The sequence below is a fragment of the Pituophis catenifer genome, unplaced genomic scaffold (genome assembly GCF_029215685.1).
Source record: "Pituophis catenifer annectens isolate HBS135680 unplaced genomic scaffold, rPitCat1.0.hap2 SCAF_1, whole genome shotgun sequence".
Classification (NCBI taxonomy): domain Eukaryota; kingdom Metazoa; phylum Chordata; class Lepidosauria; order Squamata; family Colubridae; genus Pituophis; species Pituophis catenifer.
The window spans coordinates 156,677,654-156,697,939 of record NW_027256881.1 but is presented as its reverse complement, the minus strand read 5'-3'; the positions used below and the strand labels follow the sequence as shown (position 1 = coordinate 156,697,939).

At 37.1% G+C, this 20,286-nt stretch overlaps 2 protein-coding genes across 2 annotated transcripts in view; one reads left to right on the top strand and one right to left on the bottom strand.

Moving 5' to 3' along the window:
• WDPCP (WD repeat containing planar cell polarity effector) overlaps positions 1 to 7,897 on the bottom strand; it is a 170,116-nt gene extending 162,219 nt beyond the window's left edge. The window contains exon 1 of the mRNA XM_070956545.1: positions 7,865 to 7,897. The gene's annotated coding sequence lies outside the window, so the exon portion shown is untranslated. The remainder of the gene's footprint in view (positions 1 to 7,864) is intronic.
• Positions 7,898 to 10,582: 2,685 nt separating this feature from the next.
• On the top strand, positions 10,583 to 19,975 carry MDH1 (malate dehydrogenase 1). The gene is made up of 9 exons (XM_070933085.1): positions 10,583 to 10,716; positions 13,245 to 13,343; positions 13,993 to 14,089; positions 16,267 to 16,442; positions 16,728 to 16,850; positions 16,988 to 17,164; positions 18,115 to 18,228; positions 18,504 to 18,596; positions 19,204 to 19,975. The coding sequence occupies exons 1-9, from the start codon at positions 10,714 to 10,716 to the stop codon at positions 19,327 to 19,329; spliced, it is 1,008 nt and encodes a 335-aa protein (XP_070789186.1). The 5' UTR covers positions 10,583 to 10,713; the 3' UTR covers positions 19,330 to 19,975.
• Positions 19,976 to 20,286: the final 311 nt, after the last annotated feature.

The window sequence follows — 20,286 nt, the reverse complement described above, 5'->3', positions numbered from 1 at the left end:
TGACTAAGTCTTTTAATCCTTCCTTTTACTGATGATGCAGTCACTCTTTGTGCTGTCAGCTATGTCTCTCTCTAACTGAACTTTTTGAAAGAATCTCTCTAAACTTGTTCCAAGATTGCTTGTTCCCCTGTAAGAAATAGACTCTTTAGATCACAATTCTTAAAAGACTACTGTAGGTTCAGGTAACATAACTCAAAACAAAACAGGTAACAAACTAGCAAGAAAAATGCTACTGTTTTGAGAAATTTGGTTTCAGGGGCCATGATCTGGATTATGGAAAGACAGTGAAAAGTAGAGAGAGATCATAAACTTTTAGAGGCCATTTTTAAAAGGCCAACTGAACTGGCTTCTAGGAATCATAAGCTTGCAGAAATAGTAGCTGCGAAGTACTTATAGGTCAGAGATTAATTTGCAATGTTGGCCTTTGGAGAAAAAAAGAGGATGGGAACTGAGACAGAACCTCAACAACATCACCTGGACATCTTGGGGTTGAGAGATATAATTGGGTATTGGGTATTGAACCAATAACTGTAGCAGAATGAAGCACTAGTGAGTACACCTGTTCTTCATAATTTCTCTCTAGAAAAAGAAAGGACTTGAGATCACCCACAAGTACTGAAGACAGTTGCTCCTCATGATGAGACCACAAGACAGTGGTCTCCAGTGGGAAACAAAAGAATAGCCATCTTGCAGAATCCAATCTGGAGTTGTTCACTGGGACAAGAAGTTTAGTCTTCTGAGCTTTTGGACTTGTGCTGGAGCCCAGCTTCAGGGAATTTCTCTCTCACCACATTTTCTCACCAGAATGTGACAGACTAAAACTTTGGTCCCAGCGAACTACCCAGAATGGATCCTGCAAGCATAAAAGAGCCTGTAGTACAGTGGACTAAACACTCTTATTAACATCTGCTGCTTGCAATTACTGCAAGTTCAAATCTCACCAAGCTCAAGGTTGACTCAGACTTCCATCCTTTCAAAGGTAGGTGAAATGAGGACCCAGATTGTGGGGGCAATAAGATGACTTTGTATAAATATACAAAAGTATGAAGGCTATTGCTTAATGCAGTGTTAGCCGCCCTGAGTCTCCGGAGAAGGGCGGCATATAAATTAAAGCAAAAAAAAACCCAAAACAAAACAAAAAAAACATTATCCTGGGACACATATATTTGCCTTCATAATAGCCATCTTGCTCAAACCATGGTCAGCACTTTTAAGGACACTGAGTAACATACTTCTTTTTCTAATCATTTTCAGAAATTACTTAATTGCCTTTTAGCTATTAGGAACGTTTGGCTCAACAAATTCTAAGTACATTAAATGAGTTTCCTTCAATACTTAACAAAATAAATTTTAAATACAAGTTCAAATTTTTTTTAAAAAAATTTAATAAACAGTAAAAGGGTGACTACAACTTTTGGGAAAGTTACAAATGAACTAAGGATCCAGATGATTTGAAATAGAAATTTGAAATTAATTAGAAGAATCCTGATAATGCTTTTTGGGGAATTTTCTTTAAAAAAATGATAGGATGAGGCTGTGAAGGATCAATCTACAGGGAACCAAAAGGAACTAATGATTACAATTGAAGGAGAATATTTAAAATTGTTCATATTTCTTGTGATGAAGGGGGTAATCATTTCTTTATATATTTATTTACTTTACTATATCTTTATTTTTTTTCTATTTTTCTTTTCTAGTTTGTATTTTTTATCATCTTTGTGATTATATTTTTAATGAATTACTGTTAAAAATAAATATAAAAAGATATATAATTCGTTACCATTCAAATACTGATGATATTGAACCATGAACTGGCAGTTGATCTCACCTAGCAATTTCATGTACAGCCTAAATGGAAGAAAAAAGAGTGTTGAACTTTGTAAAACCCCATAAAGGAGGGACCTTCCCCATCAATATCAACTAGCTACAAAGGAAGAGAGAAGATGTGATTTACTAGGAGACATAAAATCTGTCCCTCCAGACTGTAAGGAGACTTTCTTAGCTGTTAATTAGTAAGAATTTGGCAGAAGGGCTAATTTGTTTTTGGGGTTGTTCCTAGAGGGTGAGCCCAGAGGATTAATAATCTTCATTAAATCAACTGCAATTTCAACAACAATTAATCTGATAAGAACCTCAGGAGATGGACTTTACAGCTTTATAGATTCATAACTTTTGTTTCTAGTTTCAGACTTCCCAGATCTTGTATTTTGATCCTTTTCATCTTTGTAGAAATTTTTAAATTGAAATTTACAGCTATACTTTTACTATTTGTGGAAATTTTATTCCCTTGGTATTACTTCCCAAATGTTTTGCTTGGCTATCAACATTATTTAACATAATAAAGATCCTTAAAACTTATGATTTTTGGAATCTGTTTTGATAAAAACATAATTTGGTTTTCAAGATACTTGTTAATCTGCATTAAAAACTATGACCTCTGAGGAAACTTCCGGTTTGGCACCCTGGCGATTCAGTCGGGGAAATAGCGGGGCTCTGATGAGCCCTGTGAAAACCCTGACTGTCGAACCGCTGCCGACAGGTCTGCGGACCGAACCTGTCCTGCAGGGACACGGGAAAGAGAGGGACACCTTGGACGGCCGAGAGGAACAGGCAAGTTCCTCGGAGGCCGGAGGAAACCCTCTGAGTCAGCAGCAGGGATGCGGCAGCCATGGCGGCTGCCTCGAAGCCGGGGTAAACCGGAGAAGCACTGTGCAGGAGGAAGAAAGAAGAAAAGAGCGAAGCGTTTGGAAGCTAGGTGAGTGACACCAACCCAGGCGGGAACAGCGTTAGAACATGGATTTTTACAAGTAAGCCCCTGGCCTTAAATAGCGGCTATGGATCTGTGGGGCAAGAAGATTTAGTAAAATAATTTGCAGGAGGAAAAGACCCATTAAGGAGCTTATTTTATTACAGACCGATCTGGAATAATCTGTCTATTGGAACAAGTTAGAAAATTGAGAAACTTTTTAAAATTGGAATAGATTACTCTTGGAGAAAGAAAAAAGAACAAAAGTGATAAATAGGAACCTGATAACTTTAAAAGCTAAAAGAACAGAGACAAACGGATGACCACATAATTGACAAAATGGAGAATTGCCGTGACTAAGTGAAAGTGTGAATTGCAGATTGCTTTCGGCTTGAAAGAGAAATGACGTGTTTTGTTACTTAAATTGGATTACTTTGAAAATAACCAAGGGTTTCTGACTTTGGAGATTTCCAATTTGTTTATGGGTGGTTTTATTGGTGGAAAGAAAGAAGAAATATAACAGAACTATTAAAATTGAAACTAGCTGGCGCAGGAACAAAAAAAATGGCGTAGCAACAAAAGAAGGGAAACTGATGGACTTTATATGGAACAGATGTTAAAAAAAGAACTAAAAAAAGTTTTTTTTCTTTTTAAAGAGTTTTAAATTTGACAACACTGAATTTGAAATGGAATACTTATGGACAGATAGGGAAATGAGGAAATATATTTGGTTGTGAGATAAGAACATAAAACAGTTTGATTAAAAATGGAAATGTAATGTTTAAATGTTTAAATGAATTCTGAATATTAATAGGTGGTATTTTTAAAAAAATTTGGCAATTTTGAATTTGAAATGGAATATTCATAGTTTAAAAAAGAATATATATATATATATTTGGTTGTGAAATAAGAATATAAAATAGTTTGATTAAAAATGAAAATATAATGCTTAAATGTTTAAATGAATTTTGAGTATAAACAGGAGGTGCTCATAGAGTAATAAATATATATACTAAGGTGGATAAAAATGATGTTTTTATAGAAAATAAGAATATGCATGTATATGGGATAAATTTAAGAAAAATTTATAGCACAGGAGAGAATATATGGAGAATATATTTGATGTAACACATTTCTATTCTAAATTGGTGGGAGATATGGAGGAGAATACACTGAAAAGCAGTCTATACAATATGCTGTGAATCAGCCAAAATAATAAAAATGGAGTGGAGGAGAATACGCTGGAAAACAGCCAAAACAAGAAATGCTGGAAATCAGCCAAATAATACTTGGAGGAATGGAGGAGATTATGCTGGAAAACAGCCAAAATTAAAATGCTGTGAATCAGCCAAACAATAGATTTAGGAGTGGAGGAGAATATGCTGGAAATCAGCCAAGATAAAATATACTGGGAACTAGACAAAACAATAGATGGAGACAAGGAGGAGAATATGCTGGAAAACAGCCTAAAGATAAAAACATTGGAAATCAGTTGGGGTGAAAAAGAAGATGATGGATGATAATTAAATAATATGAAATGATTTTGAAATGATGTTATGTAAAATGAGAAGTGTAATTGATGATAAGCCTAAGAAAATTAGATGTAAATTAATAGTAAATTAATACAGGTTAAGATAGAGATTTGATGAAATGGGTTTTAAGATTAAGGAATATATATGGAATTTTGATTTATAAAATGATAAAAAAATTAGAATTGTGTTTATTTGGAAACTAAAGATTGCATATAAAAAGGAGTTGTGTTTATTTGGAAATTAAGATTTATGGTGATACAATAGAATGCTAAATGTTTAGATTAAGATGTTAGAATTAGTGATAAAAATTTGTGGTTTGACTTTTATTTTAAAAGATGTAAACGGATGAAATTTGGAATCAAGCTTGTTAAAGAAGTGTGAGCAATTGTACCTATTTATGACCGGACCAAACCTTCGCTCTTAAAAGATGTATTTTATGTTTAAGATGTTTAAAAATATATATATATGTTTTTCTTTCTTTTTCGTAGGTTTTATGTGTATGTCTCTTTAGCCAGGTTCTACCTACGTAAACCAAGATATTATGTAGCCCTAGTTCAGTGAAATCATAATTCACTAGTTTCTGGGCTTTTTTTTTTCTCTTCTGGCAGCCAGAAGATAGGTACGTAGGTAGAACCTGGCTAAAGACACACACACACACACACACACACACACACACACACACACACACACACACACATATATTTTAAAAAAAAAAGAATTATGACCTCTGCTTACTTTCAAGAGAAACTCACCTTGCTTTAAATATTATTTTCATTACTAAAATTGAAAATGTAGATTTATTTTTCTTGGTTACCACAATATTACATGGTTTCTGCAGCTGAACATTCCTAAACAGACATTTTAATTAGTTATATTTATTTTATTGTTTCCAACTTCAAGATTATCTTTTGTTGAAAACTAATTTGGGTCTGCTTTTCCTTCCTACCCCACAAAAAGTAACTTTTCACCAAAAAAAAATCTTGTTTTAACCACAAGAGAGCACTCCAACACAAGAAATGTGGGACAGTGTGTTGCTGTTTCCCAGTTTTCTTTTCCTTAACCAAAGGAGGGCACTCCAACATAAAAAAAATGTTTTTAACCATAGAATCTAACAGGATTTTTTTTTTTCATTTTAACCATGATTATATGTGAACGACATTAATTTCTTATAACAAAGAAACTTTTTGCTTTTTAATTCTTAACATATATTCATTCAATTTAGCTTTAAAACTTGCTTTGTGTATAGTGTTTTTGTGTAATATACCAATGATTTTATTTAATCTTTTACTCTTGATTGTTTCATTTAATTTAATCAGTACAGATATATTAAACATAAGATTACATATTATTTTTCAAAAATGTGTGAAAATCAACAGAGCAAGGACCTTTCTAAATTGAAAGAATGATACTTCTTCTCCAGAATCTCAAGTCTTATTTATATCAGAGATCTATGTATTGGACGATAATCTTCATTTCATTATCTTGGCAATCACATCAGGAAATGCAAACAAATTTCAATTCTCCTCATTATCAACATTTATGACAGACTGGTAATTCAAGTAGGATCTGAGAATAAGTGGATCAAAGAGTAGAAGATTCAGAAATTTTAATAGAGATAACTAAAGAATTTGGAGGCAAAACTCAAATTAATGGAAGCAGAGTTGCATTAAAACAATAAAATACAAATATAATGCAAACGAACTATTCCATTCTATATATACATCTGCTTAAATGAAAGTAAAACTTTAGCGTGCACCCAGGATGATGCAAAAAGATGCCTTAATCTTTTTATGTAAAGAAAAAAATATGAAAGAGACCAGAACTTGAATAATCAATTGGCCTTTTTGGGAATGAAGGGGGGGGGAAGGAGGGAGGATGGAAGAAGGTATGGAGGAAGGAAAGAAGATTGCTGATGCTTGCTGCCAGCTTCCCACAAAGAAGTTCGATGGGAAATCACCCAGCAAGTGTTGGATTGTTCAGTAATCTAGTATTTGTAATATTAAACAGTGGAACCCCCATTTTGAACAGGGAGAGACCTAATTAACTGTTACTATTACAAATTGAACGGTCCCCAGGAATTAAAGAGCTTCTTTCAGACAAATGTAACTTCTAAAACTTCCCTAACTACTAAATGTTCTCCCCCTCCCGTGCATGGTTTGTGAAAAACCAAATGGATCAGTCAGAAAGCTAATGGAAGAATGTTCTGTAGATGGATGGGGCCAAAATAGAATTTTTTAGCTTGAATTAAAGAATTTGTTAAAACACAAATGCTGCATTCCAATTTAAGAACCGTATTCCACTGATGGCGGCAGTATCATGGTTGGGCCTCGTTTGCTAAGTCTCTGGACCAGGTCAGCTTGCCATCATTAATGGAATTTATTCTGAATTATACCACCAAATTCTACAGGATGTCAGGGTATTTGTCTATGAACTAAAACTAAAGAACAAGTGGATCATGCAGCAAGACAATGACCCAAAACATACAACATGCATAATTAAAAATGCTTAAAGTAGAAGAAAGTTAATGTTTTGGAGTGGTCAATTAATATTTTCATCTTGTTTCCTTGAAAGCAGCTGCCATTGTTTCTTCCATAACATATTTTCAGTTTTGCTTAATATTTGCATGGTTTTAATACTAAGGTCAACTAGGTGCTGCCATTGCTTGTAGACATAGCCTACTTATTTTCTCACACTAGCCTTACTTCCCTCAAGTCTAATATCCATGAGCTTTGTGATACTATATAAATCACAAAGGGGGGAAGTCTCACTAAGCTCAATAGAGTTTAAAGTATGGACAGAATGCTTAGATATATTGGTGACGGAGAAATTTGTCCCACATTATCTGTTCTCAATTGTACCCTTAAAATTCAGAAAACATAAAACAAAAACATTACAATTTGAGGATTTAAGGAAAATAATGTGTTTCCATTTTGCTTTCCTACTAGCCCCTACCTATAAACATGTACTGACAACATATTTTTCCCCCATTGGATCCAAAACATTTCCTGCATCTTATTTCCTTGCAACAAGTGAAGGCTCAATTGCTTTAAACTGTACTACTATGTTGAAGTAGCATTTTATCAGGTACTGTTGAAGGGAAGTCTCACGGGTATTAAAATAAATCTTAGCTTTGACACCTATTATATTTTAATTATATCAAGTTAATATAATTATATCGATTTCATATCATTATATTAATAGACTTAAATCACGATTAAGTTCTCCCAAGGAGCTTTTATAAAGCTTAAGACAGATAAACATGCCACACAGCTGCCTCTACGAAGGCTTCCTTTGCAACCCTCTGGGCATGTTTCACTGATTTTTGTAGAATTAATTCGGAATATAGACGAGCAGCAGAACGGCCGAAGAGAAAACCCGCTTCGCCAAGGGGCTTCAGGAGACGGATGGAGAAGTCTCAGTATAGTTACCAACAGAGCAGCTACTGCTCTCAGAAACACGGAATCATAAATAAATACGGCCGAGAGCAAGCTCAGATTACACACCCAGGTGGAAAACTGGCCGCGGGCTCCCTCTCCTCTTCTTGCCTTTGGACTCTCCTCCATTATCAGTCCCCCACACAGCTCACCTTTCGAGAAGAGAAGAGCCGGCATGAAGAGAAGACTTCGCCAAAGGCAACTGGAAGCCACGGCTGCCAAAACGTTGCACCCTCTTCCTCTCCAGCGCGCGCTTTCCTCCCGTTACTTGGCAACCAGCGAAGCGCGAGCTCACCCTGAGTCCGGAAGTAGAGATCGGCGCATGATTAGGCGCGCGTGCGCAGCAATCACGAATCCTTCGAATCCTCTGGTGGAGAGAAGGAAACTGTAGAGCAGAGGTCTTCAAACTTGGCAGCCTTAAGATTTGTGGACTTCAACTCCCAGAATTCTTCAGCCAGCTATACTTTGCTGGCTGGAGAATTCTGGGAGTTGAAGTCCACAAGTCTTAAAGCTGCCAAATTTGAAGACCTCTGCTGTAGAGCTATATACCTAATACCAGTATAAGTTTGTATACAACTTCTTGCATTTCTGTCCCTCTCATCATTAGTAATGTTTCATCATTACATCCTGTACTAAGCACATTGGACTACAAACATACTCCACAGTTCTTGGTCCACAACTATAGTTTCCTCATCCTTTCATTTAAGATTAATGTTTTTCAGATCTTCCTAAATGTTTGGTGCCAGGTTTTATTTGGCCTTCCTCTTTTTCTCCGGCCATCTGGTGGTATCCAATTGATTGCAGTCTTTGCTGGACATTGCTTACTCATGCGGAGCACATGTCCAGCAAAGCACATAATATGATCTAGGTTGCTGTGTTTATGATGGACATGATCCATACTGAGTGCATTTGTTGGAAGACAGCAGTTGCTTTGCCTATTCAGCATTTTTTTTTTAAATTTGATTTATATGCCGCCCTTCTCCGGAGACTCAGGGCAGATTACAATGCGCTAAGCAATAGCCTTCATCCTTTTGTATATTTATACAAAGTCAGCTTATTGCTCCCACAACTGGGTCCTCAATTTACCTACCTTAGAAAGGATGGAAGGCTGAATCAACCTTGAGCCTGGCGAGATTTGAACCTGCAGTAATTGCAGGCAGCTGGTCTTAATAACAGGGTGCTTTAGACCACTGTACTACCAAGGCAATCTTGTTACCCAATCTATATCCATGATACTACCAAGATAGTTGAATTGTTCCACAAATGCTAAGACCTGTCGTCCTAATATTATCAGAGTGCTTTCTTGAACATTGCCAACTTGCACCAGGTTGGTCTTGTCTTCGCTATTTTAAGCTCACTTTACTTGTATTGTTTCGTGTTTATTTATTTAAGAAAATTTATAAGGCTTCCCAACTCACTCTCAGTGACTCCAGGAGGCTTACAAGGATAAAAACTCAATACAAAGCAATAGAGAGAGCAATAACCTCCCACCCTCCTGGCAACAACAATTAAAGGAGCCATTTGATAGGTTTCATATCATTTTGGGGTCACCACACCCGTTGGCAGAACCAGTCTTCAGGGCTTTGCAAAAGAGTGTCAAAGTGTCACCAAACTTACCTATGCAGGGACAATGTTCCACAGGGAGGGATCCATAACAGAGAAGGCCTTTCTTCTTGGTTCTTCAAATGGATCTCCTTAGGAGAAGGGATCCATAGCATTCCCTGCTTCTCTGGTCTGGTGAGTCAAGTAGATCTGATTGGGAAAAAATGGTCCTTCAAACAACCATTGCTGAGTGGGAGCAGAAAGTTTACTTCCTCTCGGTTTCAAAGTGGTGGCTACAACTACCTGCTAATTGCCATGATTCCTTTTTTAAAGATGTTTTTTGCTCATCTGTGCTGAGATGAAAAATGATCTACTGTTCTCAGTTCTGCAGTAGAGCCCTTCAAACTGATCATCCACACTCCATCTTTTCATGCCTTAATTGTATGGTGAGAGAATCAGTGCTGCAGTTGGAAGCCAAGATAGAAGGAGTTATTAGTATGCTCATGACCTTGAGTTATTTATAAAGCAATAAAGATGGGATAAAAAACAAAAATAAAATAAAAATATTCCTTGTTTCATTTGTTCATGCACAGAAGGGCCAAGATTAAAACATCAAACTTTAATTTACATAATTTTCTTGTTATCTCAATGTGTTATTTTTCACTGATCTCTGTTTTCTTTTAGAAACTCATTTAGCTTGAATATTAATCCTCAAGCATTTCAACTATACGGTTACTTGAGTGAATTCTACTAGTTAATGCTTAATATTGTTCTTTCTGAATTGGAATGTGTTTGTGGCCTCTGGCATTACGACTTTTGTTAAATTGTTTTTTATTGTTTTTAAGCCTTATGTGCCACCCAGAATCAGTCAGGAAATGGTTATAAATTGTGTAAATAAATAAGTAAATAACTACCATTTAATAGTATAGTAATTTTATTACTTTTATTACTTGTAAAAGTTGGTCCAATAGCTTTTCCCCGTTTTCTAGTTTTTAAATAGTATATTACATAAAATTACATTAATGTAATTATTTTAAGCTATGACTTTTTTCTGCAAAATTCTAACAAAGTAATTAACAGAATATCTTAATATCTTCTGCGTATGCGACAGTTTGAACCCTATTCCCTTATTGAAAAGCGCGTGATTTCTACGTGAACATAGAAATCAAATCTTATCCTTCTCTCGCTTTTATTACTGGATGTAAGGCTGAGGATGACGGATGGTTCAGTTGGCTTCTGGGAAATGTAGTTCTTTTGAGCGGGTCAAGCGTCCCATTATCTTTGCCTTAGAGAATGTTGGAACTACAGCTCCCAGGTGACAACAAGAGGTTGGAAAATAGGGGGCGGTGGCTTCGCCTCCTTTCATTACCTTCCGAACGAGACACACTGTCTCTTTGCTGGTGCTGAGACTGCGCTTAGAGGTGACCTCGAGGAAGGAGGCCTATCGCGTTTTCCCATCATGGTTAGTACTATTTCACTATCCCTTTCGCGGCTGGAGGACAGCTAGTTTGGCGAGATATAAAGCGTAGTATTATTATAATTTACAAATCGCAATAAAAGAGAAGGGCTTGACAATCACTAGCGTGCAATCACTGGCGTGTAATTCTGTAACCGGAGGCGTCTTTCCCTAGGAAAAAGCAAGAAGGTGGCCAAAGGAGTGCAATGAATTCCTTTGCAACGGTAATTCAGTGGACGAACCCGTTTAAAGGTGGGGAAGCTGGAATTGCTTCCATTTATATAGGACTCGGGTGAAAGTGAAATATCCGGAATCAACTCTCGTTTTACAAAATGGGCGCAAGGGGAAGGTTACTCCATTAATTAACCCTGCTCTTAGAAGAAAAGAACCTAGTCCTAGTGTGATTAATTTTCGGAGACGTGGAGGTGGACTTGAGGTAGAAGCGCAAAGCAGTGAAACATGGGAGTAAGGAAAAGCTAATTAAATGGCACCTGTGCATTAGTTGCACAACAGAGGGAAGGATAACTGCGCTATTTTAACGCAGGATCCATGTTGCAAGGACTAACTAAATCACATTGAACGCATTTTCTGGCTTGAGTTTTTCGAACAATTGTGGGTCTGCTTTTTTAAAGCTGGGCAGTAAGAAAGGGTATGCTATTTATAACTCCTGCATTCTGGAGAAAAATCCTTGAAAAGAAATGTATTCTCTTGCTGATACCAGTTTAGAAATCTAGAATTTAGAAAATTTGTACTGTGTGTTGCCTGGTCTCTTAATGTTTCTGGCCAGTTCACAAGGTGCTGACGTCTTTCTGAAATAGCAAAAGTAATAGATACACAGAACACCAAATGACTAACAAGTTAGGAAGAGGAGGAGATTCACCTATTAAGAGAAGCATTGTTTCCAGTTGGAAATCACTATCACAAGTATTCAGATGTGGTGCTTCAGACAATGCTTCAGAAAATGCTGCCAAATTGCCCAATCACAGGACCCCCCCCCTTTGATGATTTCCACTATGCAGCTGCTGCAATATTTGACCTAATGGCATTGCTGTAATGACTTGCCTTGTGACTTTCAAGGTGATCTTCAAGTAGGCACATGCTTCATTTCCAAATTCTTGTCAGAATTATTGTCTCAGAAAGGTTAGAAAGTAACAAGTTTCTAGAGTCAGGAAAGAGATGTATAAATTGCACTGTACATCGAGCTTTGAGGATGTGCCATTTGCTCCTTGATTAGTGACATTTAAATTTCCCTGATTGAAGGAGAAGTGCAGTCAATCCTCACACCTTTGCTTATAGGCTGTGGCTTGCAACTTTTTATAATGATAGGAATGCTTTCTGAAATGTCCTGACTTGAATGTCAGCTCTCTTATCCAAGAGCCTTGGTAGTACAGTGGTCTAAAGCACCCTGTTATTAAGAACAGCTGCCTGCAATTACTGCAGGTTCGAATCTCGCCAAGGCTCAAGGTTGACTCAGCCTTTCATCCTTTCTAAGGTAGGTAAATTGAGGACCCAGTTTGTGGGGGCAATAAGCTGACTTTGTATAAATATACAAAAGAATGAAAGCTATTGCTTAACGCATTGTAAGCCGCCCTGAGTCTCCGGAGAAGGGCGGCATATAAATCTAATTAAAAAAATAAATAAAAAAATAGGTATTATTAAAACAGTACAAAATATTCTATCATATATATATATATATGACTTTATTTTTGACATCGTGATTAAATGGTATGTAGAAATTATAGGGGAAAAACATAATTCAATTGTTGCATAAATCTTTACTGCTTTTGCTAATGGTTCATTAATAATATTTTTTGTAACTTGCACAGATCACTACTTTGTTCAGACAGGACAAAGCATACGTTTGTATGCTAAAATTAATAGTTCTGAACTGTTACTTAAATTTATCCTGCATGTATTGCATACATTCATCTTGCATACATTGACGTTATACAGGGCATGCTCTTTGTTCCTGGTTGCTTGTACTGCAAATTCACAATCTTACCAGCTTTCACCTATGAGTTGCCATGCTAATGCAACAGCTTGTTAATAAGTCCCATCATTGTAAGCACTACATGATTACCTTATACTGTTGCAATGATCATTGGTTCATAAGATCAGTTCTTGTGCAGATGTGCCAAGAGCTATAAATTTATCCAACTAGCATTTGTAGTGCTCCTTGCACCAGTGCATTTTGGAGATAAGATTTGAATATTGTACTATTGCTAATACAAAGTGTTAAGAAGGTAGGAAATGGCTTATCTTGTGTCATCCAGGGCAGATTATAATTTATTTACCAACCCTTCTCTATGAATAGTTGAAGATAGCTAAAGAATTCCTGGCAGACTGACTAGCTCTCTTTTAAATGTCACCTGCATTTAACTTGCTGGTTACAATAGCAATTTTTTTTCATAATCCTCTTTCAAAGCTTTATGTTCTTTAAAAATGTCATAAAGTTCTGTACATTGCAAATTACAAGAGGAAATGTTTATCCCAGAGCTATATATTGGATTCTACAAATATCCTTTCTTTTCCAGTCGGAACCAATCAAAGTCCTAGTGACCGGTGCTGCTGGACAAATTGCATATTCTCTACTCTACAGTATTGCAAAGGGTGATGTTTTTGGCACTGAACAGGTAACGTCTTTAAAAAAATACAGTATTTTTTTTACAGTAGTATACCCCTACACAGCAGTAATGATGCGGCACATTATGGACCTCTTAAGCCAAAGAGTTTTGACTGGTGGGAATCTAGGAGAGGCTTTTCTTTTGTGGCCAGGCCCCCTTTTAACATCTTGCCCCTGAAGATACAGTGTGCCCCCCATCCTTTCAGTCTTCCAGAAGGGCATTAACACTAGGCTCTATTGGTTGGCTTGGGGGGCCTTGGGGGTGGGGCTGTGTGTTGGAGGTGGCTGGTGAACTAATAGGAATTGAAGCTGCCACTGTGGGTTTTCCAGTTTTGTACCTAATCTTGTTAATACTTTAATATTTGTATTTAATTATAAGCCACCCAGAGTCTCTTTATAGAGAGAGATGGGTAGCATATAAATTTGTTAAATAAATAAATGATCTTAAAGTGGTTGGATTGGAGTTTCTCAAGGACTTTCCCAGTAAGAACAAGATGTCTTGAAGCTACCCCCTGTGAAAGAAGGAATAACACCATTGCCCTGTATTTTGAATATCAAGGTCAATTGAAAAGATAATAGGAATTCAATCTATTTATACCTATTCAATTTTACAAAAGATTTATTATAAATGACAAACCCAACTATTTTTTATTTTACAGCCTCTTATTCTTGTGCTGTTGGATATCACTCCCATGATGACTGTTTTGGATGGCGTACTTATGGAATTGCAAGACTGTGCTCTTCCTCTTTTAAGAGGTGACAGAAAATCAGAATTAGTCTTACACAAATGTTTAGGTTGGATGAGCTAGATGCTCTGAACACAAGATATACTGCCAGTTTCACAACCTTCTTTAAGTATCTTGCTGTCATTTTGTGAACTGAAGTAATATTGGCTTATAGAGGAAATGAATTACCAGATTTAAAGAAACAATACTTCAAGTGTGCTGGGGCATTTCATTTGTAATACATGTAGTCTTTGACTTATGGTTATTTGTTCAGTGATTGTGCAAAATTCCAACAGGGCTGAACAAAAGGAATTATAAGCAGTGGTGGAATTCAATTTTTTTTACTACCGGTTCTGTGGGTGTGACTTGGTGGGCATGGTGTGGCTTGGTTAGCATGGCAGGGGAAGGATACTGCAAAATCTTCATTCCCACCCCACTCCAGGGGAAGGATACTGCAAAATCTCCATTCCCATCCCACTCCAGGGGAAGGATACTGCAAAATCTCCATTCCCACCCCACTCCAGGGGAAGGATACTGCAAAATCTCCATTCCCCCCCACTCCAGGGGAAGGATTCTGCAAAATCCCCATTCCCTCCCCACTCCTGGGGAAGGATATTGCAAAATCTCCATTCCCACCCCACTCTGGGACCATCCAGAGGTGGTATTTGCCGGTTCTCTGAACTACTCAAAATTTCAGCTACCAGTTCTCCAGAACCTGCTGAATAGCACCCCTGATTATAAGCGCTACCCAAAGTTACAGCTGTTGCAGTATCCCCGGAGTCACATAATCAAAATTTGGTACATTTACAATTTCAGAAGGTGCTGGAACTACCCTCACCTATCTCTTCTCCTCTCCCCCTCATCACAGATGCCCACTTGGCCCGCCAGTGTGCAAAACTGCCAGGGAGGCCTTGGCCAGGATACCTTTGCCGGCTCACTCCCACCAAGCTCAGGAGGCTTCAACCCGCTCCCTTCCCCATCCTGGGAGGTGTTTGCCCCTCTTTGCCCTACCAGTGTGTGCAAATCACATCATTTAACTTTGATATTTTTCTCCAGTTACTTAACGATATGCAATGTTCTTGCTGAGGCTGCCTCATGCCATTCCCTAAGTGGATTCCATTCTTGCAGTACTTCGGAAGTCGTCTCCAAATTGTCGATTTGGAGGAGACATCTAAAAGACCACAAAAATGGAGCCACTTTTGCAGTCCTTCAGAATCCTCCATTTCCAAAATGTTCAATTTGGAGAAAGAGCTTTATGAAGTACTGAGAATGAAGCCTGGTTGGAGAACGGCGTGAGGTGGACTTAGTAAGAAAGCCATGCCTAACAGGCTGAGCATACCTGTCAGCATTTGGAGAAAAATACCAAAGTGGGGTGCTTTGCTTGTGCTGGTTGGAGAGGGAGTGGGCAGAGACCTCACAGGCCTGGCAAGGTAAGGAATGGGCTGAAGCTTCCTGGGCCAGGTAGGAAGCAGGTAGGGGCCGCCTGGTCAATGGCAGCTTTATGCTGCACTGCAGGACCATCACCACCCCAAACTCATACCACAGCCTATGATGGATCTTTCGCCTCCACACCCTTTATTTCGGACTCTTGACTGCTTAACTGCTTAACCAGTTAAACAGTGCCAATAACAACCAACCAACAACAAGCACTACCAGGAGAGCCAGGATTATGGCTGTTGAGTGAAGTAGTCACATAATATCTTGCTTAATGATTGTTTCACTCAACGACCAAGATTCTGCTCCCAGTTGTCCTAAGTCAAGGAATAACTGTAATGAACATTTTAAAGTGAAATTATTAAAAATATTTTACTTTATGAAAGTTACATATAATTAAAAATCAACTCTCTTTATACTGATTTTACTTTCACAAATAATTTCAGTGGTGAATGACCCATTTATTGTTGGTTTTCCAAGATCTGATTGTATCTAAGCTTTATTTTGATGACCATAAGAAAACAAGCATCAAGAATGAGAGCCATGAAATTACATTTCATTAGACATAAATTCTGCCTTTTCTCAGATTGAAGCATTATTTTTTATTTTGATAAGCTGGCATCTGAAAACCATTACAGAAGTTCTGATTTACAATGAAATTTCAATTAGAACTGTGTTCAGCTATCAGTAAACAGCTCACTGATTTTTCTCCATAATAGAGCCATGACCTCATCTTTTCGATGGGATTGTTGATCTCTTTCTCTCTGCTTGTAGAGGTAATTGCTACTGACAAAGAAGATGTTGCATTCAAAGATCTTGATGTAGCGGTTCTGGTTGGTTCAATGCCAAGAAAAGAAGGCATGGAACGGAAAGATCTACTGAAGGCAAATGTGAAAATTTTTAAGTCCCAAGGAGCAGCATTGGACAAGTATGCAAAGAAGACAGTTAAGGTGACTATATGTGACATAGTTTACTGCCTGACTCCCTCAACCAGATCCAGTTGGTTTACGAAATCAGCATTCATGCTTTCATCAATGTATTCTCCAACTCCTCATGATGTGAAAGAATTACAAATAATGTTAGGCCAATAGTGGGACATGGAGACATTAAAAAACAAAATTGAATGAAATAGCATTTTCTCCAGGGATAAATATTGTAGAGTTTGGTATATTTTACTCTTCCTATTGTTCATTAGCCTGCCTGTAATTAAGTCTGACTTTTCTTTTCTCTATCAGGTTATTGTAGTAGGTAATCCAGCAAACACTAATTGCCTAATTGCTTCAAAATCAGCTCCAACCATACCAAAAGATAATTTCAGTTGTTTAACTCGTCTGGATCACAATAGAGCTAAATCTCAGGTAGGCATGAATTTTTAAATTCCACCTGGAAGTTAGTATATAAATGAAGATCTTTTTCTGAAAGCAGAGCATTTAACTGAAACATACTTGAAATTGTCAAAATGACATGGGCAGTTTCTTCTCCCTAACTTCAACAGATTGCTCTGAAAGTTGGTGTGACTGCTAAGGATGTCAAGAATTGCATCATCTGGGGAAATCACTCTTCTACTCAATATCCAGATGTTAACCATGCCAAAGTGAAAATACAAGGGAAATATACTGGAGTTTATGAAGCTGTGAAAGATGATAACTGGCTGAAAGGTGACTTCATTACAGTAAGTAATGGTTTTAGACTTTTATACTTCCATTTTCACTTTGAAAACATACAGCCTGGGTAGCAATATCTTGGGGACGGATATGTCATTAATTATTATTTCAAAGAGCAGCAATGAAAATCTTGTATCTCTGTGTCATGGACAAAAACAAAATCCATTTGTAGTCTAGATAAAAATGTTGGTATGGTTTCTAATACCCTTATTTTTATCTTACTATGAAATCCCTCTTTTATAAGGATGCAACTTATTTGCCTATATGGATGGTAGCTCAAATTATTTATAAAATTCAAAATATCCTATGTGTGTCTCGATTAAAAGTTTGTGTTGCCTGAATTGCCTCCAAGCTGTTATCTCCCCACAAGTTCCAGATAAAAGGTTCATGGTGTTAAGATGCTCTCTCTCTCTCTCTCAAGTCAACAATAATGTGTGTAATACGTTCAAGCTTAGTAGTTTCCTTGCCATATAATTCTAGAATTTGAGACAGTAGTGAAATCCAATTTTTTTTACTACTGGTTCTGTGGGCATGGTGTGGCTTGGTGGGCGTGGTGTGGCTTGGTGGCATGACAGGGGAAGGATACTGCAAAATCCCCATTCCCTCCCCACTCCAGAGGAAGGATATTGCAAAATCTCCATTCCCACCCCACTCCAGGGGAACGATACTGCAAAATCCCCATTCCCTCCCCACTCCTGGGGAAGGATATTGCAAAATCTCCATTCCCACCCCACTCTGGGGCTAGCCAGAAGTGGTATTTGTCGGTTCTTCGAACTGCTCAAAATTTCCGCTACCAGTTCTCCAGAACCTGCTGGATTTCACCCCTGGTTTGAGACATTGGAATAATATCCTAACTAACTAGTGCAATAAACTTCTGGGTCTAGGATTCTCTATAAATCATTGAGGACTAACCACAGTACATGCAAATAATCCTCTGTTATACTTTTTAATACTTCAGACTGTTCAGCAACGGGGGGCAGCTGTTATTAAGGCCCGGAAACTGTCAAGTGCAATGTCTGCAGCCAAGGCTATTTGTGATCATGTGAGAGACATCTGGTTCGGCACTCCAGAGGTAAGCATTGCCCACGAGCATTTGGGCTTAGACAAGAACTCTTCAAAACATAATAATTAGCTCAAGTTTTAGCTCATGTTTTCTTGAATTTTTTTGTAGGGGTGGGATGTGATTTAATAAGTATAAAGAGAATGAAGATACTAATTTGGCCTTTTGGTATACTATTAATGTAATGAAATGTTATAGGACACATTTTGTATTTTTACACAAAGCATTAGAGCATGAATTATTGCACTGGTAGAAACATATTAATTATTTTTGATTTTCTTTTAAAGGGTGAATTTGTTTCTATGGGTGTTATTTCTGATGGGAACTCCTATGGTGTCCCTGATGATTTGATCTATTCATTTCCTGTTGTATTATCAAAGGTGTGTAAAAAGTATATATTTAATTTTATACCTGAATGAAAGTCCATATTTACTTTTTATAATGTGACAGTTTCTAGCATGCTCCTTTCTCAGTAAGCAGAACTCACAGCTCCAATTCTCCAATATTTTGGCAAAATATCAATGCCTATAAATCTGTATTGAGTAAAGAATATTCCTAAATGTTGGTCCACAGTGGCAAGTTAATGTGAACATGTGCATTTAAAGATACCATACACTTGCAGTATTTGAATAGTTATTTCTAAAATTATTGATATACATTTGACAAGTATAAATAAAAATGTATCTTGAAATAACAGATGCAGTTAGTACAATATTTCATCTTTTTCTTATAAACACATGCATTTGCTCTAAAAAAAGACTTCAATTCTGATTTGATGAGAGTGTAGTTAGATAATCTAAAAATGTTTTTCTTTCCAAAAACAGTTTAGTGTATTAAATCTATGGTAATCCAGTGTCTATAAATAGGCATATCATATGTAAAAATCAGGCAATCAGCAAAATAATACCAAAATACTTTGCTGCCATATAGTGGTATAGAGTTTTGCAGAGAATGTTAAAGATTTTAATCTTACCAACGTCTTCACAGGATAAAGCATGGAAATTTGTTGAAGGCCTTCCTATTAACGACTTCTCCCGTGAGAAGATGGATTTGACTGCTAAGGAGCTAGTGGATGAAAAGGAAACTGCGGTGGAGTTTCTATCTAGTGCATGACTAAACGATCATCAGAATGTGAGAGATGGCTTAAATACTGAGGAGTCTAAAAGTCGTCTCTAAATGCAACATCAAATGCTACTCCTGGATCAGCTTTTCTTCGTGGCAATTTCTTCATTACATTATTATTATTATTATTTTTGGTCCCTCTTGCTAAGCAATGATATAATTTCAGATACAGTTTGCACACTTGACCAAATTCTCCCAATACCTTATTTCCTGTGTTGCATTGTGCATATGCCTATATTTTGCACTTGTGATAGCAAATAGAATTTGTTTACTGTAACAGCAGTCTTTCACCATAGGTTAATGGTAAAACCATGTATAGTGCGAGGATGACTTTTATGGTATGGGTTTTAGTGTTAGGTTAATAAAAGTACTCACTAATAGTTTTATGGAAGGAAGCAAGAAAATGTATTTCTACTCCAAAAAAAACAAAATAGAAATTGTTTCCTGAATATCATGAATGTGCTGTGTATTGATCACCAAATCTCTCACAACAAATCTTGCTAGAATTACATTAAATGTTGAGTATGCACTCCTCATGTATTGTGGCACTATCCTGTTTAGTTTGCTGTGATCAAAATACATGAAATGCAGTCTTCAGAAAAATCATGTTATAAAATAAAATAGAATTTGGAAGTGATTTAACAGCATCGCTATACATTGAAGGAAAAAGCTTGGTAACATTTTGCAGCATAACCCCGAAGGGTTTTATTAAGTTGCTTTGGACTGAAGCTCTAATGATGAGTTATCCTTGCACTGGTGACACTTAGACTTTGTTCACAAAGAACGGGGAAGTGTGCCAAGTTTCTGGCTTTTCTCTTGTTCTGATTTGCTCTACATCCTAATCCAAATTTCTCCTCCCTCTCTTGCTTTGCCTCATTTGCTGCCTTAAACTTTGGGTTTTAACCATTAATTTCCGTAGGCTGCCTCCTTGGATGTGCTGAAAAATAG